Below are 25699 nucleotides of genomic sequence, written 5' to 3' on the forward strand. Positions count from 1 at the left end.
TTAATCCCTGCAAGTTTCATTACTCTACGATTAAAGTTGTAGCCAGGAAACTGTTCACAAACAAACAAACAAACAAACAGGGGGTAAAACATAACCTCCATCCAACTTCGTTGGCGGAGGTAATTAAACGCGTCACCAACTAACACATCCCAAAGTTTTGCCAATTGCATATCCTTCATCGTGAAAGAATCATTGTTTTGGTTGATGAAAAATGAAAAATCTTCTTTTGTAATCTTTTTCCCGCTGCTTTCTAATCTACAGTGACCTACTTCGTCCTGTCATTGTTTTCTTCACGTAATGGAGAGTGTCAATTTAACTGCCTATGTTGCTGTAAGCTTTCCGATTATTATTATTATTATCATTAGTAGTAGTAGTAGTAGTAGTAGTAGTAGTAGTAGTAGTAGTAGTAGTATACGCAACCCGTCAAAAATACGGCTGGCTAGATATCTAGATAAATATGCACACAAAGATTCAAATCCTCCCAACCAATCTCCCTTTCCTATAGGGGTACTCCCCTCCACCGAGGTATGAATACTCCCTCTCACTCTCTGACCGAAGGACGAGAGAGTCAGAGGCCTAGTAGTTATACGTCTGGCAATGTTGCTGAGCATGACTATATCTATATATATATATATATATATATATATATATATATATATATATATATATATATATATATATATATACACGGTATAAGGGAGATTATTATTATCATTATTATTATTATTATTATTATTATTATTATTATTATTATTATTATTATCATTATTATCATCAGTACTAGCAGTAGACTGATTGATTGATTGATTTGGGGTTCCCTGGCATCCAGACATCTAAGGGCGAACACTAGCAGTAGAAATTGCTATTTTTACTAGCAGTAGAAGTAGCAATATTAGTAGGCCCGTGGGTGGCTACAACGCATCCTGTATTCAGTTCGCAAGGAAGTGAAGATTACCCCCATGACATCATTGTGGTGCCCACCTCTTCCTACTGTTGTTGTTGTTGTTGTTGCTTAGTGAAAGTGTTTCCTTTCAATCAGCTAACGATTGCTTAGGGTGAAACTTTCGCGACGAAGCTGGGGGCTAAGTTCTAACGCTGTTCATGCTACTGTGGCTGTTTTAGGTAGTACGTTTATTTGGTTAAATGCATCTAATATAAAAGGTTAATAATGAAAATATAATTAAAAGTAGAGTGGAGTTATAATGAAGAGAGAGAGAGAGAGAGAGAGAGAGAGAGAGAGAGAGAGAGAGAGAGAGAGAGAGAGAGAGAGAGAGAGAGAGAGAGAGAGAGAGAGAGAGCAACTTAATGGGGTATTTTGTCAAAAGCTTTAAAATAATTTTTTCAATATAAGTCTCTGAGTTCAGCACTTCTCCATTTACATATGGTGTATAAAAAGTTCCTTTTTAAAATGGCTAAAGATACAGTGAAAGATCACCTTAATGGTGGGGTTTGTCATAAACTTTGAAATAATGATTTCGATACTTACTGAATTCAGCTGAAAACTGATAAGGTACGACACCTCCAGGCCACAGTCTGAAATAATCCGACACTGCGTTTTTATCTTGGGCGCCTCCCTGGAAAGATAAAGAGAAAAATATAACTACAAAAATTACAAATAGTTCCAAGAAAAATGAGATTAACATAACAATTGGTCTCTCCTTTTGTTGTTAATACCTGGCTTTGCCTAGAGCTTCTGGACTGTACAAAAATCAACATATTGAAGATAAAACTAAAAAAAAATGATCTAACACAAACATTGTAAAAGAAATGAACTTATAGTCTGTGTTCTAAATTATTCGTCCTCATTACCTACATATCTGGCGATAATGAGTGACAAATTTCCCTTGCACACCTTCAACAACAACAAATGGAACCGTTTTTAGTCATTTATAGGACAAAAGCAGGGTTGCCAGTTTGGCCTTTTTCAGGCCAAAAAATTTCAAATTTGTCCTTTTTTAAAATTAGTTGGCCTTTAGTAATATCATGAAATAAAATGTGGGTTTTGAATACTACATTTTTGGCCTTTTTCTAATAATGGGTTGGCTTTTTAAAGCTGTGGTTGATTAGACATTGGCCTTTAAAACCTCCAATTGATCAGACATTGGCCTTTTAAAGCTCCAATTGATCAGACGTTGCCCTTTTAAAGCTGCAGTTGATCAGACGTTGGCCTTTAAAACCTCCAATTGATCAGACATTGGCCTTTTAAAGCTCCAATTGATCAGACATTGGCCTTTTAAAGCTCCAATTGATCAGACGTTGCCCTTTTAAAGCTGCAGTTGATCAGACGTTGGCCTTTAAAACCTCCAATTGATCAGACATTGGCCTTTTAAAGCTCCAATTGATCAGACGTTGCCCTTTTAAAGCTGCAGTTGATCAGATGTTGGCCTTTAAAACCTCCAATTGATCAGACATTGGCCTTTTAAAGCTCCAATTGATCAGACGTTGCCCTTTTAAAGCTGCAGTTGATCAGACGTTGGCCTTTAAAACCTCCAATTGATCAGACATTGGCCTTTTAAAGCTCCAATTGATCAGACATTGGCCTTTTAAAGCTCCAATTGATCAGACGTTGCCCTTTTAAAGCTGCAGTTGATCAGACGTTGGCCTTTAAAACCTCCAATTGATCAGACATTGGCCTTTTAAAGCTCCAATTGATCAGACGTTGCCCTTTTAAAGCTGCAGTTGATCAGACGTTGGCCTTTAAAACCTCCAATTGATCAGACATTGGCCTTTTAAAGCTCCAATTGATCAGACGTTGCCCTTTTAAAGCTGCAGTTGATCAGACGTTGGCCTTTAAAACCTCCAATTGATCAGACATTGGCCTTTTAAAGCTCCAATTGATCAGACGTTGCCCTTTTAAAGCTGCAGTTGATCAGACGTTGGCCTTTAAAACCTCCAATTGATCAGACATTGGCCTTTTAAAGCTCCAATTGATCAGACGTTGCCCTTTTAAAGCTGCAGTTGATCAGATGTTGGCCTTTAAAACCTCCAATTGATCAGACGTTGGCCTTTAAAACCTCCAATTGATCAGACATTGGCCTTTTAAAGCTCCAATTGATCAGACGTTGCCCTTTTAAAGCTGCAGTTGATCAGACGTTGGCCTTTAAAACCTCCAATTGATCAGACATTGGCCTTTTAAAGCTCCAATTGATCAGACGTTGCCCTTTTAAAGCTGCAGTTGATCAGACGTTGGCCTTTAAAACCTCCAATTGATCAGACATTGGCCTTTTAAAGCTCCAATTGATCAGACGTTGCCCTTTTAAAGCTGCAGTTGATCAGACGTTGGCCTTTAAAACCTCCAATTGATCAGACATTGGCCTTTTAAAGCTCCAATTGATCAGACGTTGGCCTTTAAAACCTCCAATTGATCAGACATTGGCCTTTTAAAGCTCCAATTGATCAGACGTTGGCCTTTAAAACCTCCAATTGATCAGACATTGGCATTTTAAAGCTCCAATTGATCAGACGTTGCCCTTTTAAAGCTGCAGTTGATCAGACGTTGGCCTTTAAAACCTCCAATTGATCAGACATTGGCCTTTTAAAGCTCCAATTGATCAGACGTTGGCCTTTAAAACCTCCAATTGATCAGACATTGGCCTTTTAAAGCTCCAATTGATCAGACGTTGGCCTTTAAAACCTCCAATTGATCAGACATTGGCCTTTTAAAGCTCCAATTGATCAGACGTTGCCCTTTTAAAGCTGCAGTTGATCAGATGTTGGCCTTTTAAAGCTCCAATCGATCAGACGTTGGCCTTTTAAAGCTGTGGTTGATTATAAGTTGGCCTTTTCCCATTTAGAAAATCTGGCAACCTGGGACAAAGGCCTTAGGCCTGTCCTTAATCATGTCTGGAGTTGGGCCAGTTTTCATCACTACACTGGCCAGTGCAGATTGGTGATGGTATGAGATTTTCGTCTGATCGCTTACAGCAAACCAACCTAGTATGGATGGCTCTGACTAGTATTGCATTACTGATTGGGGCGATACACAATCCTTTTTCACCACGTTAAGGTATCCCAAGTAAAAAAAAATGAGTACCTTTGAGAGCAACGTTTAGGACCAAACTGTTGATGGGGACAATAGGAATAAATTAAAACAAATCTCTGTTTCATATTTCCATTTCATTTTATACTATGTCTGTTATATATAAGAGAGAAGTTCAATACTTATGAATGATAATAGAAATGGTGATAATGGATTATAATTTGAACCTATATTTTTTCCTGTCAAAGTCAGTTGTACTGTATCATCATCATCATCATCATCATCAAAAAAAAAAAAAAAAAAAATAGAAAAAAATACTTTTGCATTTTCCGTCAATAAAATTCTTTCGAATAACTGATGTACAACAGTGAAACTTTAAGTGAAAGGAAATAACTAGTGGGGTTTTTATTCATAGCATCACTGCCTGAAATAAGTTCCTTGTGGCAATTGGCTGAAACCGGGAAAATATTACGCATGTTCTTAGCAATTATTTTAAATAACCAGTCATCTAGGAAATGTAAGAAGTCAATACATCTAACAACAAGTGGGTCTCTCATAACATATATTAATTGGCGTGGATTTTCATACACTCAAATAAGAACCAAGTTTGAAGTCTCTGTGACAACGATGTCCAAACTTATGGCTGATTACGTGAATTGGAAAATTTTGCTTGCCCGTGACCTTTGACCTTGACCTTCCAGAATTTAATCAAATCCAGCTTTTAACATAAAAGTCAATCCCTGCAAGTTTCATTACTCTACGGTTAAAATTGTGGCCAGGAAGCTGTTCACAAACAAACACAAACAGGGGCGAAAACATAACCTCCTTCCAACCTCGTTGGCGGAGGTAATAAATTTCTTGGCAACTAACATTAAGGAACCACGAAAGCATAACATTGCCGAGAACCCATATCAATCTAAATATCTACGTGTAAAAAAAAAAAAAAATTTAAAAAAAAAAATTGACCTAACTAGAACCAAAAGGTGACTTGACCCTCCAAAAAACTAGAAGCTATAGTGGGTCCTCAGCATAAATCCGGGTCGCTTTTTGGAGGTTCTCTCCACCACCCCATCATCAGTCAAACCTGTTATATCTCATTTCAAACTATTTTTTTTACTTAAAATAGCTGGTTTATTCAGATAGCATTTTTCTTCAAAGTTTAAAGACATATTTATGCTAAATCTCTCACATTACATTACTTTTTGTTACTATTATTATTATTATTTTCATTTTTATGTTATTTTCTTTATTATTATTATTATTATTATTTTCATTTTTATGTTATTATTATTATTATTATTATTATTATTATTATTATTATTATTATTATTATTATTATTATTATTATTATTATTATTATTATTATTATTATTAGCTAACTAACTACCGTAATAGGAAAAGCAGGATGCTATAAGCCCAAGGGCTCCGACAGGAAAAAATAGCTCAGTGAGGAAAGGAAATATGGGATTATTATTATTATTATTATGATTATTATTATTATTATTATTAGCTAAGCTACAACCCTAGTTAGAAAAGCAAGAAGCTATAAACCCCAAGGACTCCAAAAGGAAAAAATAGCCCAGTGAGGAAAGGAAATAAGGAAATAAACTACATGAGAAGTAATGAATACTTAATACAAAATATCTCAAGATCAAAAACATAAAAAAAAAAAAAAAAAAAAACTGCATTTTCAAACATCTTTAGTTTCACAGATTCAACTACCTGATTAGGAAGACCATTCCACAAACTGGTTAAAGCTGGAATAAAACTTCTAGCTATGTGACCATGCATTTACCTGCTTGATCCCTTGAGCCCTTGGATGGGGTAGGATGTCCCCTTCTAGCAGTCCGGCCATCTCAATGGGATCCCGGACGAGACTGGGGCTCCATTCAAACTGCAGCTGGGATTTCAAAGCCATCATGTCTGAAGAAAGGAAAACGTTTTGTATTAAAATCAAACGTTTTGTATTAAACGTTTTGTATTAAAATCAAACGTTTTGTATTAAACGTTTTGTATTAAAATCAAACGTTTTGTATTAAACGTTTTGTATTAGACGTTATGTATTAGACGTTTTGTAGTAAGTTTTGTACCAAACGTTTTGTATTAAGAGCTTTGTAGTAAACGATTTGTACTAAACATTTTGTATTAAAAGATTTGTATTAAACGTTTTGTATTAAAAGATTTATATTAAACGTTTTGTACTAAGAATTTTGTATTAAACGTTTTGTATTAAAATATTTGTATTAAACGTTTTGTATTAAAAGATTTGTATTAAACGTTTTGTATCAAAAGATTTGTATTAAGAGTTTTGTATTAAACGTTTTGTATTAAGAGTTTTGTATTAAGAGTTTTGTATTAAAAGATTTGTATTAAGAGCTTTGTAGTAAACGATTTGTACTAGACGTTTTGTATTAAAAGATTAGTATTAAACGTTTTGTATTAATAGATTTATATTAAACGTTTTGTATTAAAAGATTTATATTAAACGTTTTGTATTAAGAATTTTGTATTAAACGTTTTGTATTAAAAGATTTGTATTAAGAGCTTTGTAGTAAACGATTTGTACTAAACGTTTTGTATCAAAAGATTTGTATTAAACGTTTTGTATTAAAAGATTTGTATTAAACGTTTTGTATCAAAAGATTTGTATTAAACTTTTTGTATTAAAAGATTTGTATTTAGAGTTTTGTAGTAAGAGTTTTGTATTAAACGTTTTGTATTAAAAGATTTGTATTAAACGTTTTGTATTAAAAGATTTGTATTAAACATTTTGTATTAAGAATTTTGTATTAAACGTTTTGTATTAAAAGATTTGTACTAAGAGTTTTATAGTAAGAGTTTTGTATTAAACATTTTGTATTAAAAGATTTGTATTAAACATTTTGTATTAAACGTTTTGTATTAAAAGATTTGTATTAAACGTTTTGTATCAAAAGATTTGTATTAAAAGATTTGTATCAAGAATTTTGTATTAAACGTTTTGTATTAAAAGATTTGTAGTAAGAGTTTTGTAGTAAACGATTTGTACTAAACGTTTTGTATTAAAAGATTTGTATTAAACGTTTTGTATCAAAAGATTTATATTAAACGTTTTGTATTAAGAATTTTGTATTAAACGTTTTGTATTAAAAGATTTGTATTAAGAGTTTTGTAGTAAGAGTTTTGTATTAAACGTTTTGTATTAAAAGATTTGTATTAAACATTTTGTATTAAAAGATTTGTATTAAACGTTTTGTATTAAAAGATTTATGTTAAACGTTTTGTATTAAGAATTTTGTATTAAACGTTTTGTATTAAAAGATTTGTATTAAGAGTTTTGTATTAAATATTTTGTATTTAGAGTTTTGTAGTAAGAGTTTTGTATTAAACGTTTTGTTTTAAAAGATTTGTATTAAGAGTTTTGTATTAAACATTTTGTATTAAAAGATTTGTATTAAGAGTTTTGTAGTCAGAGTTTTGTATTAAACATTTTGTATTAAAAGATTTGTATTAAGAGTTTTGTAGTAAGAGTTTTGTATTAAACATTTTGTATTAAAAGATTTGTATTAAAAGATTTGTATTAAGAGTTTTGTATTAAACATTTTGTATTAAAAGATTTGTATTAAACGTTTTGTATTAAAATATTTAAATTAAAAAAATTGTATCACACGTTTTGTATTAAAGGATCTATATTAAAAGTTTTGTATTAAACGTTTTGTAATAATGTTTTGTATTAAAAGTTTCATATTGTATAACGTTTTGTATTGTATTAAACGTTTTAAATTAAATCAAAAGTTCATGTTATATGAATTTATGATCTGGTATAGAACTTAATTAAAATCATACGGTTTATTATTAAATATTTCAATGCACATACATCAATTGTTAAGGCCAGCTGATAAAATCTAGACAAATAATAACAGATGGACATTAGGAATATAAGAGAGGCTTCCTAGTAATTGCTAAAGGATCACTGAAAGGAAGAGAAGACGAAGGATTGACGAAATATGAAAACATGCAGGTATAGATTGACATAGAATGAACATGAACAGACGAGAATGGAGACGTGTCTGAAGCCTTTATCATGAAATGAACTAGTAACGGCTGATGATGATGATGAATATATATATATATATATATATATATATATATATATATATATATATATATATATATATATATATATATATATATATATATAAGCTTAATAAACGTCAAAATAATTGAAAATAATAATAATAATAATAATAATAATAATAATAATAATAATAATAATAATAATAATAATGGAATTACTTTTAATTTTCATATGAAATAACAACAAAGTATAAAAATCTTTCGATAGAGAAAAAGGAAAGTAAATAAAACTATAAATTAGTCATTTTTTTCAGTTCTTAAATCTTTAACATTTTCCAGAGACTAAAACAAAATGGCGGAACTCGATAAGAGTTTAATTATTACATCAATTTGATTTTTTTTTTTTATATATATTTTCAAAGATTTCCTTCGGGGAGAAAAACGCAAGTCTTCTACTGGAGCAGATAGAAATCTTCGGTGAAGACTTGCAGAAGAATCGTCTCCAACCCAACGATGTCTTCAGAGGGCTTCACACCATCCCGTTTTCATCCGAGACTTCATTCACACCTCATAAGAATTTCAGCTTTTTCTTATAAATACAATTCTATCTATCTATCTATTTATCTATTTCTCTATCTATCTATTCATCTATCTATCTATTTATCTATCTATCTATCTATCTTTCTATATATTTCCTTCGGGGAAAAGAAATTACTAAAAGAAATTCAATGGCGGAATAAGATTCGTGTTTTGGAAAAAAATGAGAATAGACAAACTTATGTCTTCAAGAGTAGAAAGGTAGTTTCGGTGAAGACCAAGTGAAGATTTTTCCCAAAGCGAACGAAGACGTCTTCAAAGTCTCGCTCCCTCATTCGAATTATCGGAATCAGTTTCATGAGACGATCTCGAAGCCAACGAAGACGTCTCCAGTCTTCGAAATTCCTTCAATCTCGGAGTTGATATTTCTGCGAGGACCTACCTCGATTTCTTCAAATTATACCTGATCAAAGTCAAGTGATCTGCCTTCTGAGTTTTATAACAAAGATGTTCACACAAAACGCATTCAAAGCGATCAGCCAGTACGGGAAGAAATATCTTCTTGGAGGTCCATCTTCCGAGGACGGGTTTCAGGACCAGCAACCCCGGTTGATGGAAATGGAAGGCCTACGCCTCATTTTGGGAGGTGGTCTTCTCATGAGGAAATTCTGGGCCGAGCAGGATAAGAGTGAGGCACTCGAGCCTGTCTTGGACCAGGAGGAACTCGACGCAGTTTCTGAGGAGACAGAAGCTGTAATCAGTGGGAAGGATCCTTTGCTTTCCGACCAGGAGGAAAAGCTGCTGCTGTCAGGAGGCACAGGGAGTCCTGTCTCTAATAGAGACGTACAAATTCAAGTAGACACTGAACTTCTTATCTCTAACAGAGATGTGCAAGTTCAAGTAGAAACTGGACCAGTCTCTAACACAGATGTAACTGTTCAGACGGACGGACACACCGAGATTGAAGATCTCAGGACAAAGAATGAAGATTTGGCTGAGGAACTTGCCATTAAACAGGCTGTGATTCAAGCACTTGTGAAAGAGAAAGAAGCTCTGAAACAAGAGCTTGAAGATAAAGTGACTTGGGAAGAAGAATACACAATGAAAAGAGTTCAGTTGACTGAGGCACTGGGAAAGGCCAAGAAGGAAATCCAGGATCATGACGAGCAGAAATCGATCCTTTTAGCAGAGAATGAAGATCTCCAAACATCCCTTAAGGAACGAAGCTTCCTTTATGAAGAATTGGCTCTAGAAAAAACAAAACTAGAAAAAGAGCTGATGCAGGCTCGTGCTGATGATCACAAAAAAAGTCAACGACACCAAAGTCTAATCGAAGAGCTGCAGGAGGAGATTTCTAAAGCTCTACTACAAAATAATGAGCTAAAGGAGGCAGTATTCACAATTACAAACAAGAACGAAGGTCTTCGAGAACAACTGGAATTCGCAGAGAAGAAAAATTATGTTCATAATCAGATAAAATCAGCACTTGTGAAAGAGAAAGAAGCTCTGAAACAAGAGCTTGAAGATAAAGTGACTTGGGAAGAAGAATACAAAATGAAAATAGTCCAGTTGACTGAGGCACTGGAAAAGGCCAAGAAGGAAATCCAGGATCATGACGAGCAGAAATCGACCCTTTTAGCAGAGAATGAAGATCTCCAAACATCCCTTAAGGAACGAAGCTTCCTTTATGAAGAATTGGCTCGAGAAAAAACCCAACTAGAAAAAGAGCTGATGCAGGCTCGTGCTGATGATCACAAAAAAAGTCAACGACACCAAAGTCTAATAGAAGAGCTGCAGGAGAAGATTTCTAAAGCTCTACTACAAAATAATGAGCTAAAGGAGGCAGTATTCTCAATTACAAAGAAGAACGAAGGTCTTCGGGAACAACTGGAGAACAAAAATAAACGAGAAAAAAATTTGAACGGTAAAATCGTTCGAATGACCAACTTAGAAGATCAAATGAAGAAAGAATTGTCAGCAGCGAAGGACGTCATCTCTTCACTGAAGAAGGAACTTCAGAAGAGAGAATTGGAGCACGTTAAAAAAGAAGAAGGAATGGGTGACGTTGAAACGTGTGGAAATGCAGCAGATGCTGATGATAAAGTAGTCGTTGTGAAGGAAGAAAAACAAGAAGGAGAAGGACCTACAAGGAAACTTTTGGTAAAGAAACCAAAGAAGAAGAAACTAAAACGGAACCAGTTCTCTTGGGCCCCCCTTGGTTCACTAGGGGTTCCAGTTTTGGAAACTGACGAAAATAAGGTTCATAACGAACAAACTCAAGAGGAAAATATCCAAAATTAAGGAAAAAAAAATTTGTGATAGGAATATTTTTCATTTATTTAAGGGAATATAATTTTATTTTTATTTTGTGAAAGGAATATTGATTTTTTATTTTTTTTTCTTAGGTTTAAGGATGCCAGGCTTAACTGCCTAGGCTAAAGATGCTTGTCTTAACTGCCTGGCATATATATATATATATATATATATATATATATATATATATATATATATATATAGTTTTTTTTTTTTTTTTAGGTTTAAGGATGCTTGGCTTAACTGGCTAGCCTGATGATGCTTGGCTTAACCGCCTGGCCCACTGATGCTTGGCTTAACCGCCTGGCCCGCTGATGCTTGGCTTAACCGCCTGGCCCACTGATGCTTGGCTTAACCGCCTGGCCCGCTCATGCTTGGCTTTACCGCCTGGCCCGCTGATGCTTGGCTTTACCGCCTGGCCCGCTGATGCTTGGCTTTACCGCCTGGCCCGCTGATGCTTGGCTTAACCGCCTGGTCCGCTGATGCTTGGCTTAACCGCCTGGCCCGCTGATGCTTGGCTTAACCGCCTGGCCCGCTGATGCTTGGCTTAACCGCCTGGCCCGCTGATGCTTGGCTTTACCGCCTGGCCCGCTGATGCTTGGCTTAATCGCCTGGCCCGCTGATGCTTGGCTTAACCGCCTGGCCCGTTGATGCTTGGCTTAACCGCCTGGCACGCTGATGCTTGGCTTTACCGCCTGGCCCGCTGATGCTTGGCTTAACCGCCTGGCCCGCTGATGCTTGTCTTAACTGCCTGGCATATATATATATATATATATATATATATATATATATATATATATATATATATATATATATATATAGTTTTTTTTTTTTTTTAGGTTTAAGGATGCTTGGCTTAACCGCCTGGCCCGCTGATGCTTGGCTTAACCGCCTGGCCCGCTGATGCTTGGCTTAACCGCCTGGCCCGCTGATGCTTGGCTTAACCGCCTGGCCCGCTGATGCTTGGCTTAACCGCCTGGCCCGCTGATGCTTGGCTTAACCGCCTGGCCCGCTGATGCTTGGCTTAACCGCCTGGCACGCTGATGCTTGGCTTAACCGCCTGGCCGCTGATGCTTGGCTTTACCGCCTGGCCCGCTGATGCTTGGCTTAACCGCCTGGCCCGCTGATGCTTGGCTTTACCGCCTGGCCCACTGATGCTTGGCTTAACCGCCTGGCCCACTGATGCTTGGCTTAACCGCCTGGCCCACTGATGCTTGGCTTAACCGCCTGGCCCACTGATGCTTGGCTTAACCGCCTGGCCTGACAAAATGATGCTTGGCTTAACTGCCTGGCCCACTGATGCTTGGCTTAACCGCCTGGCCCATTGATGCTTGGCTTAACCGCCTGGCCTGACAAAATGATGCTTGGCTTAACCGCCTGGCCCGCTAATGCTTGGCTTAACCGCCTGGCCCGCTGATGCTTGGCTTAACCGCCTGGCCCGCTGATGCTTGGCTTAACCGCCTGGCCCGCTGATGCTTGGCTTAACCGCCTGGCCTGCTGATGCTTGGCTTAACCGCCTGGCCCGCTGATGCTTGGCTTTACCGCCTGGCCCGCTGATGCTTGGCTTAACCGCCTGGCCCGCTGATGCTTGGCTTAACCGCCTGGCCCGCTGATGCTTGGCTTAACCGCCTGGCCCGCTCATGCTTGGCTTAACCGCCTGGCCCACTGATGCTTGGCTTTACCGCCTGGCCCACTGATGCTTGGCTTTACCGCCTGGCCCACTGATGCTTGGCTTAACCGCCTGGCCCACTGATGCTTGGCTTAACCGCCTGGCCCACTGATGCTTGGCTTAACCGCCTGGCCTGACAAAATGATGCATGGCTTAACTGCCTGGCCTAATGGTGCTTGGCTTAACTGCTTTGGCTAAGGATGTTTGGCTCAACTGACAGGGCTAAGGATGTTGGGCTTAACTACTTTGTCTGAGGGTGTATGGCTTAACTGCCTGGCCTAGGGATGTTTGGCTGACCTGCCTTATCTAAGAAGGTTTGGCTTAACTACCTGGTCTGTGTGTGGCTGAACTGTCCGGAAAAAACCGAAACGCTTAACTGGCTGGCCTAAAAAGAAGGGCCTAGGTGACTGGACTAAAAGTTTGGCATGAACGCCTGGACTAGGGATGTTTGGCTTACCTAATTTGTATAGGGGTGCTTGGCTTAACTACCTGGGCTAAGGTTGTATGGCTTAAATGCCTTGCCTTAGGAACTATGGCTTAGAGGCCATGCCTAAGGAAGTTTTGCGTAACTGCCTCAGCTAAGGATGTTTAGCTTAACTGACTGGCCTAACAATGTTTGGCTTAACTACCTGGCCTAAGGAGGGACAGCTTCCCTACCTGGTATAGGGATGCTTGGCTTAACCGCCTGGCCCACTGATGCTTGGCTTAACTGCCTGGCCCACTGATGCTTGGCTTTACCGCCTGGCCCGCTGATGCTTGGCTTCACCGCCTGGCCCACTGATGCTTGGCTTTACCGCCTGGCTCGCTGATGCTTGGCTTTACCGCCTGGCCCACTCATGCTTGGCTTAACCGCCTGGCCCGCTGATGCTTGGCTTAACCGCCTGGCCCACTCATGCTTGGCTTAACCGCCTGGCCCACTGATGCTTGGCTTAATCGCCTGGCCCACTGATGCTTGGCTTAACCGCCTGGCCCACTGATGCTTGGCTTAACCGCCTGGCCCACTCATGCTTGGCTTAACCGCCTGGCCCGCTGATACTTGGCTTTACCGCCTGGCCCGCTGATGCTTGGCTTTACCGCCTGGCCCGCTGATGCTTGGCTTTACCGCCTGGCCCACTGATGCTTGGCTTTACCGCCTGGCCCACTGATGCTTGGCTTTACCGCCTGGCCCACTGATGCTTGGCTTTACCGCCTGGCCCACTGATGCTTGGCTTTACCGCCTGGCCCACTCATGCTTGGCTTAACCGCCTGGCCCACTGATGCTTGGCTTTACCGCCTGGCCCACTGATGCTTGGCTTTACCGCCTAGCCCACTGATGCTTGGCTTTACCGCCTGGCCCACTGATGCTTGGCTTTACCGCCTGGCCCACTGATGCTTGGCTTAACCGCCTGGCCCGCTGATGCTTGGCTTAACCGCCTGGCCCGCTCATGCTTGGCTTTACCGCCTGGCCCGCTGATGCTTGGCTTTACCGCCTGGCCCACTGATGCTTGGCTTTACCGCCTGGCCCACTGATGCTTGGCTTAACCGCCTGGCCCGCTGATGCTTGGCTTAACCGCTTGGCCTACTGATGCTTGGCTTTACCGCCTGGCCCACTGATGCTTGGCTTAACCGCCTGGCCCACTGATGCTTGGCTTAACCGCCTGGCCCACTCATGCTTGGCTTAACCGCCTGGCCCACTCATGCTTGGCTTTACTGCCTGGCCCACTGATGCTTGGCTTTACCGCCTGGCCCACTGATGCTTGGCTTTATCGCCTGGCCCACTGATGCTTGGCTTAACCGCCTGGCCCGCTGATGATTGGCTTAACCGCCTGGCCCGCTGATGCTTGGCTTTACCGCCTGGCCCACTGATGCTTAGCTTTACCGCCTGGCCCACTGATGCTTGGCTTTGCCGCCTGGCCCACTCATGCTTGGCTTTACCGCCTGGCCCACTCATGCTTGGCTTAACCGCCTGGCCCACTCATACTTGGCTTTACCACCTGGCCCACTGATGCTTGGCTTTACCGCCTGGCCCACTGATGCTTGGCTTAACCGCCTGGCCCGCTGATGCTTGGCTTAACCGCCTGGCCTACTGATGCTTGGCTTAGTGATTTTTGGCTTAACTGCATGGCCTAAAGATGCTTAGCTTAACTGTCTGGCCTAATGATGCTTGGCTTAACTGTCTGGCCTAATGATGCTTGGCTTAACTGCCTGGCCTAATGGTGCTTGGCTTAACTGCCTTGGCTAAGGATGTTTGGCTTAACTGACAGGGCTAAGGATGTTGGGCTTAACTACTTTGTCTGAGGGTGTATGGCTTAACTGCCTGGCCTAGGGATGTTTGGCTGACCTGCCTTATCTAAGAAGGTTTGGCTTAACTACCTGGTCTGTGTGTGGCTGAACTGTCCGGAAAAAACCGAAACGCTTAACTGGCTGGCCTAAAAAGAAGGGCCTAGGTGACTGGACTAAAAGTTTGGCATGAACGCCTGGACTAGGGATGTTTGGCTTACCTAATTTGTATAGGGGTGCTTGGCTTAACTACCTGGGCTAAGGTTGTATGGCTTAAATGCCTTGCCTTAGGAACTATGGCTTAGAGGCCATGCCTAAGGAAGTTTTGCGTAACTGCCTCAGCTAAGGATGTTTAGCTTAACTGACTGGCCTAACAATGTTTGGCTTAACTACCTGGCCTAAGGAGGGACAGCTTCCCTACCTGGTATAGGGATGCTTGGCTTAACCGCTTGGGCCACTGATGCTTGGCTTAACCGCCTGGCCCACTCATGCTTGGCTTTACCGCCTGGCCCGCTCATGCTTGGCTTAACCGCCTGGCCCACTGATGCTTGGCTTAACCGCCTGGCCCACTCATGCTTGGCTTAACCGCCTGGCCCACTCATGCTTGGCTTAACCGCCTGGCCCACTGATGCTTGGCTTAACCGCCTGGCCCACTGATGCTTGGCTTAACCGCCTGGCCTGACAAAATGATGCTTGGCTTAACTGCCAGGCCTAATGGTGCTTGGCTTAACTGCCTTGGCTAAGGATGTTTGGCTTAACTGACAGGGCTAAGGATGTTGGGCTTAACTACTTTGTCTGAGGGTGTATGGCTTAACTGCCTGGCCTAGGGATGTTTGGCTGACCTGCCTTATCTAAGAAGGTTTGGCTTAACTACCTGGTCTGTGTGTGGCTGAACTGTCCGGAAAAAACCGAAACGCTTAATTGGCTGGCCTAAAAAGAAGGGCCTAGGTGACTGGACTAAAAGTTTGGCATGAACGCCTGGACTAGGGATGTTTGGCTTACCTAATTTGTATAGGGGTGCTTGGCTTAACTACCTGGGCTAAGGTTGTATGGCTTAAATGTCTTGCCTTAGGAACTATGGCTTAGAGGCCATGCCTAAGGAAGTTTTGCGTAACTGCCTCAGCTAAGGATGTTTAGCTTAACTGACTGGCCTAACAATGTTTGGCTTAACTACCTGGCCTAAGGAGGGACAGCTTCCCTACCTGGTATAGGGATGCTTGGCTTAACTGCCTGGCCTTATAATGCTTGAGTTAACTGTATTGCATAAAAATGCTTGCCTTGGATACCTGGCATAAAGATGCTTAGCTTAAATGCCTGGCACAATTATGCTTGCCTTTGCACAGCCGAATGATGTTTGGCTTAACTGCAGAGCCTGATAATGAATGGCTTAAATGCCTGGCTTAATGATGAATGGCTTAAATGCCTAGCCTTATAATGAATGGCTTAAATGCCTGGCCTTATAAAGAATGGCTTAAATGCCTAGCCTTATAATGAATGGCTTAAATGCCTACGCTCATAATGGATGGCTTAAATGCCTGTTCTTAAAATTAATGGCTAAAAGCCTGGCCTTGAAATGAATGGCTTAAATGTCTGGCCTTAAAATGAATAGCCTAAAAGCCTGGCCTTAGGACTAAGGGTTTAAATGGCTGGCCCTATAATGAATGGCTGAAAGCCTGGCCTTATATTGAGAGGCTTAAATGCCTGGCCTTATATTGAGAGGCTTAAATGCCCTGCCTAAGGATGCTTTGGCTTTAGGAAAGGGTCGTGGGAACCAAGCCTGCAAATATAGAAGTAGGCAAAACCCACCTGATGAGCCCTTTGGTCAGGGCGAAACCCTTAAGTATGTCAGAGTTGAAGCAATAGTGGTAGTAGTATGTATGAATGGAATCAATATGTATGTATATAAATTGGCTGCGGCTCAGCTCCCAGCCGCTCTCTGTCCGCCATATTGAAGCGTTAACTCTATATGGGGTGTAGATAGCTATGTGGCACGTTAATACATGCGTGTCCCCTGTTGATACACGATGTCTTAAGGGGAAACCCTTAGGATACTCGCTCCAGAAGTTAGAATTCTGTGATAACCTGTGGTTTAATTCTCTGGGAAAATCCTAGTAGTGATTACCCAAGGAAGCTACCAAATAGGATCCTTCCATCAGGACCCCATGGCTATCTCACCCAAAAATAGATTTTTCGCTTCGCTCAAAATCCGTTATATATACACACACACACACACACACACATATATATATATATATATATATAAAACCACGAAGAGAAAGATGTAAATACTGGATCTAAGTTAAGTCTTGTAAGCGATATAATGTGACTCACAAAGTACTAACTCCACTCAAGTCTTTTAATTTTTCCTTTAATGACTAAGATGCATAATTTATGTTCATCATTAGTCAGCTATCATAATTTTTACGTACACACAAACACAAACACACCCACATGTCTCAATCTTTTTATACGTATTATTAAAATCCTCGTTCTGTTGATATAAGGAACATCTCTTCATCATATTATTTGCAAATCTAAAACCTCTGCTGTTTAGAATTGAGTCGGTTATTTCCACACTCGCACCAAGATCTTTTTGGTCTCCCAATCATCTAATGTATATATATATATATATATATATATAAACTTCTACCTCATACTTGGGATCGAACGCTAGCCCCTTCTAATGAAAGGCCAGGTTGAAACCAACCATGCCACGAGAGACCATAAAAGAAATTGGAACCTGACGCTACCTAGCTGTCCGAGGATTTACCTGGCGAGACATCAGTCTCTTACCAGCGAGTTTTACCCAATTTCCCGGCCCGCCACGTGACACAATTGCTAGTAATTCATTCAAATTACCCCTAATGAGTCAATATGGATAAATATCAACACAACATCGTGTTCAAATAGAAATAAATTTCTACCTCATACTTGGGATCGAACGCTAGCCCCTTCTAATGAAAGGCCAGGTCGAAACCAACCATGCTAGCGTTCGATCCCAAGTATGAGGTAGAAATTTATTTCTATTTGAACACGATGTTGTGATGATATTTATCCATATTGACTCATTAGGGGTAATTTGAATGAATTACTACCAATTGTGTCACGTGGTGGGCCGGGAAATCGGGTAAAACTCGCTGGTAAGAGACATGTCTCGCCAGGTGAATCTTCGGACAGCTGGGTAGCGTTAGGTTCCGATTTCTTTTTTGGCCTCTCGTGGCATGGTTGGTTTCGACCTGGCCTTTCATTAGAAGGGGCTAGCGTTCGATCCCAAGTATGAGGTAGAAATTTATTTCTATTTGAACACGATGTTGTGTTGATATTTATCCATATTGACTCATTAGGGGTAATTTGAATGAATTTATCCATATGTAAATATATATAAAAATATATATATATATATATATTGTATATATTTCTCTCTCTCTCTCTCTCTCCTCTCTCTCTCTCTCACACACATATATATACAAATATATATATATATATATATATACACAAATATATATATATATATATATATATGTATACATATACAAATATATGTGTGAATATATATATATATATATATATAAGTTGTATATAATATGCATATATATATATATATATATAAGTTGTATATAATATGCATATATATTGATATATGTGTGTATACATACATACATATATATATACACACATATATATATATATATATACACACACATACATATATACTGTATATATACAGAGAGAGAGAGAGAGAGAGAGAGAGAGAGAGAGAGGGAGAGAGAGAGAGAGAGAGAGAGAGAGAGAGAAACTGTTTAAAATGAAGCTATTACTTCTTTTTCTTCGAAGAAAAACAATTTTTTTTCATGTATTAACAATAGATTTTATTCTTTTAAACATTGTTATAATTATTTAAAATACCGAAGGCATTAAAGTGCCGTATTTCTTGTTGTTTTTCATAAAGTGAATTAATTAACCCATAATTTTTCATTAATTTAATCAGTGCCTTTGATTAGTCACAATTGGATTTTATGATTCATATGACATGATAACTTCCTTCTCCCATCCTATCACCATCGGTTTCAAGGTTTAATGGCCGCTCATGAATGGCACACTGATATACATACGACATATATCCATATGATCAGCGCCCAAGCCCCCTCTCCACCCAAGCTAGGACCAAGGAGGGCCAGTCAGTGGTTGCTGATGACTCACCAGATAGACCTAGAGGCTCCCCCCAAACTCTAATCCTTAGTTAACAAGAATAGTGAGGTTGCAGCGACCAAAGAATCTAACAAGTTCGAGCGGTTCTCGAACCCCAGCCAGGGACGTTACCACATCGGCCACAACATCGAGAAAAAGGACATTTCCTATTGCATGCTTCGGAATTTCCAAGGATTTATTTCTTCATTTCCTATTCGCCTGTTAAATGGCACTTTGACGTCATTAATTCCACTGGTCTCTCATAAAATCATTAAGAAAAGCTGTTAATTTAGACTGGCTTATTTCTACTCCCCCCCCTCCTCCCCCCCCCCCCCCCCCCCCCCCCCCCCCCAATGGAGGTAATTAAGTATGACACTTGGTTGTGCCAGTTAATGCTGATGTCTTATTTCTCTTCTGCTTATTAATATTATTATTATCATTATTATTATTATTATTATTATACTAGTGTACGCGACCCGTCAATATAACGAAAAAATATTTAGATATGAACACACACCCGACACCCTCTCCCCAGGGTAGGACTACATCCCCTCCCCGCTTCTCGCCCTTCCGTCTACCTAGACCTGTCTCACAGGTTTCAAGTTAAAACGTCCGTTTTTCTCACTACGTATTGAACAAAGGAATGAAAAAGACTCGCTGGAATCAAAGGGCCTCTGTTAGATTTCGTCAGTCGTCTCTATCTCGAGCTGTAAATTCAATACATCTCCAATCATCGTCTCCCACTTCATGCTTCATAGTTGTCAGACATGTAGGCCTGGGTCTTCCAACAGATTAATAAACGCCAGTGTGTCGTGCATGCTTTATTTCGTCGGTTGTAGATAAGTGTGGGACTGTTTTACCAGATGTTAGGTGCAGCAATGTCATCCCAAAAAAGTTTGTGGAGCATAAAAGGTTATAAAGAGGTTATAAAGTTCTCTCTTCCTTTCCTTCATCTTGCTTTCCAACTCCTCTACCTTTTACTTCGTTGTCAAACTGTTGTTTTACCCCACCCCCTCCCATTATTTTCCATCAGCATTGAATGGCCTCCATAGCCCAGAGCTGGATAAATAGCCCAAATTCTATACATAATTCGAGTCAGATTTAGTGAGCAAAAAGAACCCTGATTTGGGAGTTTTCCTCAAAGAATAATCAGAGATCGATTAAAGTTTGGTGGAAGATGATGCCTTTGCTAAAAGGCATTGGAGAGGGCGCACCAGGCAACCGACCCCTTATTGAAGGTATAACGGTGTTAAAGAAGGTTAGAGAGGGCGCATCAGGAAACCAACCCCTTAATGTAAGGATACCGGTGTTAAAGAAGGTTGGAGAGGGCGCATCAGGCAACCAACCCCTTAATGTAAGGATACCGGTGTTAAAGAAGGTTGGAGAGGGCGCATCAGGCAACCAACCCCTTAATGTAAGGATACCGGTGTCAAAGAAGGTTGGAGAGGGCGCATCAGGCAACCAACCCCTTAATGTAAGGATACCGGTGTCAAAGAAGGTTGGAGAGGGCGCATCAGGCAACCAACCCCTTAATGTAAGGATACCGGTGTCAAAGAAGGTTGGAGAGGGCGCATCAGGCAACCAACCCCTTAATGTAAGGATACCGGTGTCAAAGAAGGTTGGAGAGGGCGCATCAGGCAACCAACCCCTTAATGTAAGGATACCGGTGTTAAAGAAGGTTGGAGAGGGCGCATCAGGCAACCGACCCCTTATTGAAGGGATAACGGTGTTAAAGAAGGTTGGAGAGGGCGCAACAGGCAACCGACCCCTTATTGAAGGGATAACGGTGTTAAAGAAGGTTGGAGAGGGCGCATCAGGCAACCGACCCCTTATTGAAGGGATAACGGTTGTTAAAGAAGGTTGGAGAGGGCGCATCAGGCAACCAACCCCTTAATGAAGGGATAAAGTTTGGAATGAAGACGAAATTCAAAGGAACTGATCTTGATGAATCCATAGATCTCCTTTTTCCGAGCCAGGTTGAAGGGCGTAGGCCCAGCAACCTCATCCCAAGACACCTTCTTTTCCTATCCATATCACTTACAATCAATGTACGTCGGATACCAGAGTTTATCAGTGGGGCAATGGAAAAGACAATCTCTCTCTCTCTCTCTCTCTCTCTCTCTCTCTCTCTCTCTCTCTCTTTCTCATAGACCTGTCTACACACCGAGACAGACATGTATTAATGTATAGAAATTTTTGTTTACTCTCTCTCTTCAGTAAGCAGAAAGAGAGAGAGAGAGAGAGAGAGAGAGAGAGAGAGAGAGAATGTTTCTTTGTATTCCACCATTGAGATTTAATCGTCCGATTTGGATGTCTGTTGCCATCTGTCCACGTAAACAAGAAGAGGAAATAAATAAGACGTTCTAAACAAAAGAGGAAACAATCGGGAAATTCGTAAACAAGGGTTCAAAGGCTGAGAAGTTTTTAGGAGATGAACTTTTCCCTCAAATAAATTTCCTCCCGCGAGATGACCCTAGTTGTAAAGTTCTGGCCTACCGATGCTCGGCTTAAACGCCTGGCCTACTGATGCTCGGCTTAACCGCCTGGCCTACTGATGCTCGGCTTAACCGCCTGGCCTACTGATGCTCGGCTTAACCGCCTGGCCTACTGAAGCTCGGCTTAACCGCCTGGCCTACTGATGCTCGGCTTAACCGGCTGGCCTAAAGATGCTTTGCTTAACTGTCTGGCCTACTGATGCTTTGCTTAACTGTCTGGCCTAATGATGCTCGGCTTAACCGCCTGGCCTAATGGTGCTCGGCTTAACTGCCTGGCCTAATGGTGTTTGGCTTAACTGCCTTGGCTAAGGATGTTTGGCTCAACTGACAAGGCTAAGGATGTTGGGCTTAACCTACTTTGTCTGAGGGTGTATGGCTTAACTGCCTGGCCTAGGGATGTTTGGCTGACCTGCCTTATCTAAGAAGGTTTGGCTTAACTACCTGGTCTGTGTGTGGCTGAACTGTCCGGAAAAAACCGAAACGCTTAACTGGTTGGCTTAAAAAGAAGGGCCTAGGTGACTGGACTAAAAGTTTGGCATGAACGCTTGGACTAGGGATGTTTGGCTTACCTAATTTGTATAGGGGTGCTTGGCTTAACTACCTGGGCTAAGGTTGTATGGCTTAAATGCCTTGCCTTAGGAACTATGGCTTACAAACCATGCCTAAGGAAGTTTAGCGTAACTGCCTCAGCTAAGGATGTTTAGCTTAACTGACTGGCCTAAGAATGTTTGGCTTAACTACCTGGCCTAAGGAGGGACAGCTTCCCTACCTGGTATAGGGATGCTTGTCTTAACTGCCTGGCCTTATAATGCTTGAGTTAACTGTATTGCATAAAAATACTTGGCTTGGATACCTGGCATAAAGAAGCTTGCCTTAAATGCCTGGCACAATTATGCTTTCCTTTGCACAGCCTAATGATGTTTAGCTTAACTGCAGAGCCTAATAATGAATGGCTTAAATGCCTGGCATAATGATAATGGCTTAAATGCCTAGCCTTATAATGAATGGCTTAAATGCTGGCAGCACGATGAAAGGCTTAAATGCTTAGTCTTATGTTGAATGGCTTAAATGCCTGGCCCTTTAATGCAAGGCTTAATTGCCTGGCCTTAGAATGAAGGATTTAAAAGCCTGGCCTTAGGATGAGTGGCTTAAATGTCTAGCCTTATAATGAATGGCATAAAAGCCCTGCATTAGGATGAATGGCCTAAATGGCTGGCCCTACAATGAATGGCTGAAAGCCTGGCCTTATATTGAGAGGCTTAAATGCCTGGCCTAAGAATGCTTTGGCTTTAGGAAAGGGTCGTGGGAACCAAGCCTGCAAATATAGAAGTAGGCAAAACCCACCTGATGAGCCCTTTGGTCTGGGCGAAACCCTTAAGTATGTCACAGTTGAAGTAATAGTGGTAGTAGTATGTATGAATGGAATCAATATGTATGTATGTATTTGTATACATATATATATATATATATATATATTTACGTATAAACATGAACATATATACACACACACACACACACACATATATATATATATATATATTTACGTATAAACATTAACATATACATATATATATATATATACATATATAGTTATCATTTATATTTAATCATATATACTTGATAATTACATATACATATTTGCACACACACACACACACATATATATATATATATATATATATATATATATATATATATATATAAATTACAAATAAAAAGTGTTAGAATTGCTAAAAAAAATATTAGTTACAATAAAAACAACAACCAGGCCTAAAAAGGTCAGGTCTCCAAGCATCACTCAGCTACACCCAGTACTCCATAAAGTTTAGTCCATCAGATATGTTCAATTTAGAAAGAATGCGAAGTGTTTAGGACTCTAGGTCCTACCCCTCAGTGATGCTGGTAATAGAGAAGAGGCAGGGGTCCTCTCGCCTCCTGCTGCTAAGGGGTGAGAGGCCGATTTAAATATCTATACGGGTTTTGAGATTGACATTCAAAAGGCATGGGGGAATAACAGGGGGGTTTTAAGTTTTAAGTCGGTGGTAAATTTCATATAATGCGAGGTAGTTTTGCTGCATACAAACGTATGTACACACATGCAGGGCGTGTCATAGGTAGGTATATATAAGAGTGATTATAGTTCGAAATGATTACGTGTTGAAAAGTTGTGGATTTCCGTTCGTGAGTAAATAAAAATAACATTCAAACCTTTAATATACATATATATATATATATATATATGTGTGTGTGTGTGTGTGTGTGTGTATGTATATATACAGTATATATAGTACATATATATTATATAATATATGCATATATATTATATACATATATTTTATAAATGTATATATACTGTACATATACATATTTATGCTGTATATATACATTTGTGTGAAAACACAAACATTAGTATTATGTATGAAAATAAGTACCCATACAAACGCGAAAAAAAAATGATCACAATTTAAAGTTAAATTTCAAAATTATAAAATACAGAATAATACAGAAGTGGGAACGTTAGTCAAATGCTAAAAAGTAAGGAGCACTTTAAGCTGCCAGTACACATCACAAGAGAAAAAATAAACACAGAACCCCACGTATCAGTGTCAGAATACATAGTAATACATACATACATTACATGCATGGGATTGGTACATTACAGGGGGTACTCTGTGCTAACATGGGTCACACAGATTTCAAAAAGGTTCCAGAAATGGAATTTTTTTTTTTTTTTTTTTTTTGGAGACTTTGACCTTCAAATTCCATAACCTTAAATCCTACATTTAATACAATCAAAACCCAACTGTATTCTACTGTTTAAAAAAAAAAAAAAAAAAAAAAAAAACTTATTTTATTCGGAAATTCTCCGTAAAAAAAAATGAAGTTCTTAGACGTATTTCAATAAAATACAAGAGACCGTAATTTTTAATTTAAAAACAATCAAAACCCAACTATATTCTACTGTTTTCATTCACAAAAAAAAAAAAAAAAAATTAATCGGAGATTCTCCGTATAAAAATGTTTTTCTCAGACGTATTTCAATAAAATACAGGAGACCGTAACTTTTACCATACTTTGTTGTTATCTCACTCCTAAAGTCAATATCTCACACCAAACTCTAATTCCAAAGACCCTGTATTGGAGATCATAGTTCCCAAATGCCTAGAAAACAAGCTTGTTGCATATGCAGATGATGCTACTCTCTTTGCATCAATTCAATCCCCTGAATGTAGATCTAGGGTTGGTGAATCCCTTATTAGAGATTTAGCTAGAATTAGTGCATGGTGCAAATCATGGGGTATGAAGTTGAATCCTAACAAAACTCAAAGTATGATTGTAAGTAGGTCAAGGACGGTGGCTCCTCAACATCCGGATCTCAGTATTGATAATGTTTCTTTAAATATGTATGACTCTTTCAAAATTTTAGGTGTGATTCTCGACAGTAAATTTACTTTTGAGAACATATAAGGTCTCTGTCTTCTTCAATTGCACAAAAAATAGGCTTATTGAGAAAGTCTTTCAAGATTTTCGGTGATCAATCTATTCTGAAGAAGTGTTTTAATTCTTTCAGTCTACCTTGTTTTGGAGTATTGTTCTCCTGTTTGGTCTTCAGCTGCTGATTCTCATCTTAATTTGTTGGACAGAAAATTACGGTCTATTAAATTTCTTATTCCTGATCTAGATATTAATCTCTGGCACCGTCGTTCAATTAGTTCATTATGCATGTTGCATAAGATTTTTCATAACTCTGACCATCCTTTACATTCAGATCTCCCTGGACAATTCTATCCTGTTCGTAATACTAGGCAGGCAGTTAATTCTAATAGCCAGGCCTTCTCCATCACGAGGCTCAATACTACGCAGTACTCTAGAAGTTTTATTCCAGCTGTGACCAAGTTGTGGAATGATCTTCCTAATCGGGTGGTTGAATCAGTAGAACTTCAAAAGTTCAAAGTTGGAGCAAATGCTTTTTTATTGACCAGGCGGACATGAGTCTTTTTATAGTTTATTTATGACATATTTGTTTTTGATGCTGTTAATAGTTTATATATGACATGTTTGTTTTAATGTTGTTACTGTTTTTAGAATGATTTATTGTTAATTTGTTCTCTTCATTTATTTATTTCCTTATTTCCTTTCCTCACTGGGCTATTTTTCCCTGTTGGAGCCCCTGGGCTTATAGCATCTTGCTTTTCCAACTAG

At 39.5% G+C, this 25699-nt stretch overlaps 1 protein-coding gene across 1 annotated transcript in view; it reads right to left on the bottom strand.

Annotated features, from left to right (window-relative positions):
- Positions 1–25699, bottom strand: part of LOC137648270 (chromo domain-containing protein cec-1-like) — a 121231-nt gene that overhangs the window by 32811 nt on the left and 62721 nt on the right. Inside the window, exons 3-4 of the mRNA XM_068381197.1 lie at positions 5775–5902; positions 1487–1574 (exon numbers count right to left, since the gene is read on the bottom strand). Of these exons, the coding sequence (XP_068237298.1) occupies positions 1487–1574; positions 5775–5902 (216 nt within the window). The remainder of the gene's footprint in view (positions 1–1486; positions 1575–5774; positions 5903–25699) is intronic.

Source organism: Palaemon carinicauda, chromosome 10 (genome assembly GCF_036898095.1).
Source record: "Palaemon carinicauda isolate YSFRI2023 chromosome 10, ASM3689809v2, whole genome shotgun sequence".
NCBI classification, from domain to species: domain Eukaryota; kingdom Metazoa; phylum Arthropoda; class Malacostraca; order Decapoda; family Palaemonidae; genus Palaemon; species Palaemon carinicauda.